The 5,610-nt window shown below is 45.7% G+C and overlaps 1 protein-coding gene across 2 annotated transcripts in view; it reads left to right on the plus strand.

Moving 5' to 3' along the window:
- SLC4A4 (solute carrier family 4 (sodium bicarbonate cotransporter), member 4) overlaps positions 1 to 5,610 on the plus strand; it is a 157,126-nt gene that overhangs the window by 81,662 nt on the left and 69,854 nt on the right. For both annotated transcript variants that reach the window (XM_009707459.1, XM_009707458.1), the window contains exon 6: positions 5,232 to 5,308. In XM_009707459.1, the coding sequence (XP_009705761.1) occupies positions 5,232 to 5,308 (77 nt within the window). The remainder of the gene's footprint in view (positions 1 to 5,231; positions 5,309 to 5,610) is intronic.

Below are 5,610 nucleotides of genomic sequence, written 5' to 3' on the forward strand. Positions count from 1 at the left end.
CTGCATTAACAGTGGGAAGACTGCCATGTGTTCCCTGCGGAATGGCTGCGGCTCTGGCTGTCCATGGCACCCCCACTATCCCTTCTATTTCACTCTCTTTTGCTTTTTTCCTCCATCTGGGATGAAACCGGTGCGTCTGGCTGCACTCCCCTTCAGGCGGTGGTCTCCCTCCTAAGCCGTCTAGTGACATTCCTTTCATCTGTTGAAGTATCCTTTGGCTGTTAAAAGAGCTTTGTGAATTTTGCCACCAATGCAGTATTATAAATGCAACGAGCACAAATATTTTAATTTCCATATAAATTAAATACAAACGTGGGCTCCCTTTGTCAGACAGCTAGCAGGCCCCGCCAGCTTTCTCTCTCAGTGATGAGCTGGACTCTCCTCAGGCCCCGCTTCTCTCTGACTTCACTTTGTAAAACATTACTCATCAGGAGCCCTCCTGCTCACAGAGGAGCCTGCTGGTCCCCCAGGAAGGCACGGCTTACTGCACTGGTGGCACAGAGACATTCTTCATAGGCTGTAGCAATCTACAGAAATCTGAATTTCAGGATATTCCCGGTGAAAGATGACTATCGAGCCTATTAGTAGAATGAGATAATAACGTGGAGGGGTTTGGACTGCCTGCCTTACTTCTTGCACCAGTACTTGACTGAGCACAGCCAAGGAGAGGCTCGCATCGCCTTTGCCAGAGAGACAGTAATGTCAATTAGGCCTGAATCAGGAAATTATCCTTAGTTAGCAAACTGCGTAAGAGTGAACATCGTGTGCCAAAGTCTTTGGCTGAGGTCTCGGCAGCAGAAACTTTTTATTCCGCTGGTTTGTTCAGGGCTCCGAGAGGCTTGTTGCTTCCTTCTGCTCCCATATTTCCTCTTGATTCAGCGAAGCTGCTCGCCCAAGGACTCCCAAGTTTAAGGGTGATTTTTTTCCCCCTCTCTCAAGTCTTTCTCAGAAGTGGTATTGCTGGGCTTTCCCCAGAGACTGAGATTATCTCCTGTCACTGTAACCTCCAAATGGTTGAGTCTGCTGCAGAGCTGCTCTTAGGAGCAGGCTTGTTAGACCAAGACAAACAAAAGAGTATTGGACATGTCCTTCCTGGCTCTGGGTCTTCAGAGGTGCACAACCATTAGGAACCTGAGTCAGAAGGGATTTAGGCTGTACAGACTTGGGCCATGGTGTCCACAAAGCCAGATGGCTTTTGAGCCAACATTGCACGTGTTGCATCTTGCATTTCTAGCAGCATTCTTCTGTTAGCAACTTTGCTTGGCAGTCAAGATAAATTCAGGGATTTGGGGAAAACTTCTGAATGCAGGCTGGGATACCGTCAAGTTCCTTAGGTCAGCAAAGCTGGTAAAAGGTGAAGCTTGTGGTTTCCAGTCTGTGTTGTAGGGATCATCAAAGTCGGTACTGAGTGGGACTAGTCTGAACTTGAGGACCTTGTAAGGCATCTTCAAAAGATGATATGCTCAGACACCAAACTTCAGGGGAGAACAGTCATGTTACATGCTCAAGAGGTTTTGGCTGTCAGCATTAAGTGTAAAATTTCTTGCAAGGAGATGGAGATACGAATCACCTTAGCTTGTGAGAGCCCTGTTTAAATTGAGATGCTGAGACGCTTTCTACGCAAAGAACAAAGAGTACATTGTAAAGTTTTGGTGCTGAGATCTCTTAATGCAAGGCCCGTCTGAGGATGGAAAAAGGGAGTGAATAAGGTCTGTGTGTTGTGCCAAGAAACCAGAGCTATGGCTAACCTGCTCGCAGCTCTCTGTGGGGCTAGCTCGCAGAAAGGAGTGCAGGTGCAGGCTTGCGTTCTTCTCAGGCTCAGGTCCTCCTTCCTGGTAGGAGCTCTGCCGCTGACTGAAACCGGAGTGCTGTCACACAAGCAGTTTCTTCAGAGAACATACCAGAGCAGTGCTGAATTGCCAGCGAGGGATTTATGGGCAGGAGGGGGGAACATTCCTCTGACTGTGGCAAAAGGAGTTTCCCGAGAGCCCTGTGCCCAGAGGTTCATGCTTCTTGCTGTACAGGGTTTTGTCTGATGTCCCTCACTTGTAGGCTCCGTGCGCTTGCCCTTGTGCCGCCTCGCACTGGTGGTGCTGCTGTAGCTGTGATGGTTTTAGAGTACAGCCAAGGTCAGGTCTGTAGGGAAGTGTATTTATTAAACCGAGGGGTAAAACTGGAAAAGGCAGAGAAGTGTTTCAGCACATGGTCTGTCCGGGTCTGGAATAATCATGGGGTGCCTTGAGAAGAGCTGCTGTGAGTTTGATGTGGTTATGTTGATTGGGTTGGGAGAAAGAGGCCACAAGCAAGAGGCGATAAAGTCATTAGCTGCTTCCTCTAGAAGGAAGGGTAATTATCTCCTAAGAAACATTCAGCCTTGGATGTCTAATAAACAGAGCAAACAAATGTTGTAATCTGGAAAAATACCAGCTATGAAAGCTGTGGGCCCTGATTTTAGTCTGTTTACTCCGGAACTGGGCCTAGAAGTTTGGAAAGCTACCAAAGCAGTCTGCAGAAAATGAAGGGGTACCTTCAGCAGCTGCCTTTCTCTACAGCTACATAGTGCAGCTCTTCTGAATAAAATGCATTGAAACAGCATTAAACAACTGTATAAAATAAAAATCGTTAGTATAATCTGCCCTTGCTCAAAGCTGGTTGGAAGCCATACGTAGTTCCTTCTCAGCTGGAGTCGTTAACCACGCCAGGACTCAGAGGTCTCCTGGTAAGGCTTGAACAAGAGGAGATCGATCTCTGCCATGCTGTCTGGGCATCCGCAGCACAACAGCAGCTCTCCAAACCCACGACCTGGCCGTGGGCAGTGTGGGGTACCCAGCTCTGAGAGCAGCCCACCAGTGTTCCCATCGCTGCAGGTCTTTGAACTTCTCCAGCTCGGTTTAACTCTGCCGAAGACTTGCTTGTTTAATTTCTCGCACTCGGTAGCACTCAGGTGAGAGAAACTGATAGAAACTTTGCTTTGACTCACTGAGCTGCATGACACCAATTATCGGTGTGAACAAGCTCCGCATCTTAAAGAAAGTGCTTCTTTGATTCTTCATTTGATATTATTGGCTCAGGTTTGCAAAGCAGCCATGTGTATCTCTGCATCAAGCTTCAATCTTTGATTTTAATTTATGGGTACATTATATACTTGTCAAAGATTTCCCAGAATTGGCAATGTCTGTGCAACCTTTAAAAGATAATTAATTGCACCGTACAAGAAAAAGGAGCCCTGGGTTTCAATAATGGGCTTCAGGGTTACAATAACCTGGGTTTATTTTGTTGTGTTGGTTTTTTTTTTAATCCGGGTTTGCTTTTTGCCACATAGAAATACTTATTAAATATTCATATCACAGAAGGTGTTATGAACAAAGTAATGTTTACGCCATGTAGCAGACACACCATACACCAGCAAGTTTGATCACTTTCTTCCTGTTTTGTTTATGTGCTTATCTTCTACCTACAGATTTGTGTCAAACATTCAATCAAAATTTGTAGGTGTTTCTAAGTCTGGCTTGCTAATAATTTGGAGAATGGTTACTAATATATGTAGCTTAAACCAGTCTTCCAAGTGGCATTTCTGACTCTGTGAGTAAACAGATTTGTAAAAACTTTGTAGAGATAGGTGGGGTCTTAAATCTGGCTTGCAATAACAGCAGGAAGAGGGAAAGCTGGGGAGATCCCCCTTTTGTAATAACTGTTTTATTTAATCGTGCTTGGCTTTTGCCGTGTTGATGTTCCTGGCTGTGGCACTAACACACAGCAGGTATATTGTGATTCCAAGGGGCCCATAAGAAAGAGTGCTTTAAGTCTATCTCCATGTGCATTGGATCTATTGTAAAGAAAACCCAACTCTGGGAGTCCAGATCTTTTTCTTTCCACTCTTTTTTTTTTTTTTTTTGGCTCGATATGCTGATTTATTCTAGAGCTTGTTTGCACCGCGAGCTGATGAACACTGAAAACTTGGGCTTTCATTTTGGTCTGAATATCAAAGCGTAAGTTTCATCAATATGGTCTCGAAACATAGCCTAAGTTGGGAAATGCCTCAGTGCCATTTGTTTTTGAGTATTTTCTGTCTTTCCAGTTATATTCATGGTCAGAAACTCTGTGATAACAGCTCCTGTTGCTATGCTTCTGGTTCCTGCAAGTGTGGGTTGGAAGGGATGGGAAAATTTCAGAATAGTTAAGAAAATGCATACTGACTGCTGTGGTTTATGATACTGTATCCATCCCAGAAGTGGTTTTTTGGTTTTGTTTTTTTTTTTTTATTGAATTGTTTTTCTTCTTCTACAATTACAGCTATTTTGGAGTTTCTTCACTTTTAACTACAAATGCTTTTAGTGAGATTGTAGAAATGAATTCTGGAATCGCGACGCTTTTTTCCAAGTTCTTTAAAACTATTTCCATAGTTCTGCTAGTCTCTGAGAACACAAGAATAAGTAGGATAAGTATTCCATAAGGGAGCAAGCAGCTCCTTACTAGCTGTTTCGCAGTGCTTGGATGCCAGCGTGTCAGGGTTACAGAGGAGCAGTTGGTCTTTGAAAAAGAGACGGAGGTGAGCTGCTTCAGCTCTTTGTCTCTGGGGGTTTTCTTCATCTCTCTGGGGTAGCTGGTGTCAGGAATCGGTGACTTTTGGCCTATCAGTGTGGTGCGTGCGTTGTTGTAATCGGTAAAATGCTTAAGGTTCGTGAGCTTAGTTAATGAGCTTGCTTGAGGAAAGGTAGGTTTTTATTATTGGCTGTTTCGAAGGACCAAGAGCTGCCGACCTCCCTCGCTGGTGAGCTGCATACCGGAGTCTGGGATGCCGAGGAGCCTAAGGCAGGGGCCATCTACGTGGGAGAGCTAAGGCGAGGGGTTTGCAGGTCGGAGTGACCATGGGGGTCCCGGCCCTGTTGAGGGATGAGTTTGTGACTGGGTCCCAGGTGACCCAGCAGCATCAGTGTCAGCAGCCTGTTGCTGCTTTGCTTTTTCTCCCACAGGCAGGAATTACGGAAAGTCCTTAGACTCTTTTGCTGTGGTAAGAGTCCTAGGAACGCTGTGGGCCAGAGATGAGGAAGCTTTAGCATCTTAATATCCTGCGTGCCACATAAAGTCACAGAATGCAGCCTGTCAGGGTCTTAAATTCCCCACATCAACCTCCCTTGTGCAAGGAAGGGTGTTGCTGTAGCCTGAGCCTCTGTGTTCTTCTGAGTGGATCGAAACAGGTGCTTTAACTGGTGTCGACATTGTTCTTACAGGCAGCCCAGCCATGACCCACAGAAACCTGACTTCCACCAGTCTGAATGACATCTCTGACAAGCCTGAGAAAGATCAGGTAAGCTTCAGATGCAGACTTGGCTTGGTGATGTGTGTGGTTAAGAGCTGGATGTTGAGGAAAGAGGCTCTGTGCCATGAAACGGAAGCAGAAGAAGACGGTGAACAAGGTGAGTAGAGTATTTCCGAGTCCTGTCACTGGAGCCTCCTCTTTTTAAGCACCAACCCTTGAAAACAGCAGGTTAAACTCTTGCAAGGCCTGAAGCAAGCGACAGGATGTGTATGGCATCTTGCTGATACCCATGAGAAAGGAGGGAAAATGCCCAGATATTGATGTCTTTTGGATCCTCTTCATGCTGAGAA

The sequence above is a fragment of the Cariama cristata genome, unplaced genomic scaffold (assembly GCF_000690535.1).
Source record: "Cariama cristata isolate BGI_N322 unplaced genomic scaffold, ASM69053v1 scaffold9069, whole genome shotgun sequence".
In the NCBI taxonomy this organism is placed as follows: domain Eukaryota; kingdom Metazoa; phylum Chordata; class Aves; order Cariamiformes; family Cariamidae; genus Cariama; species Cariama cristata.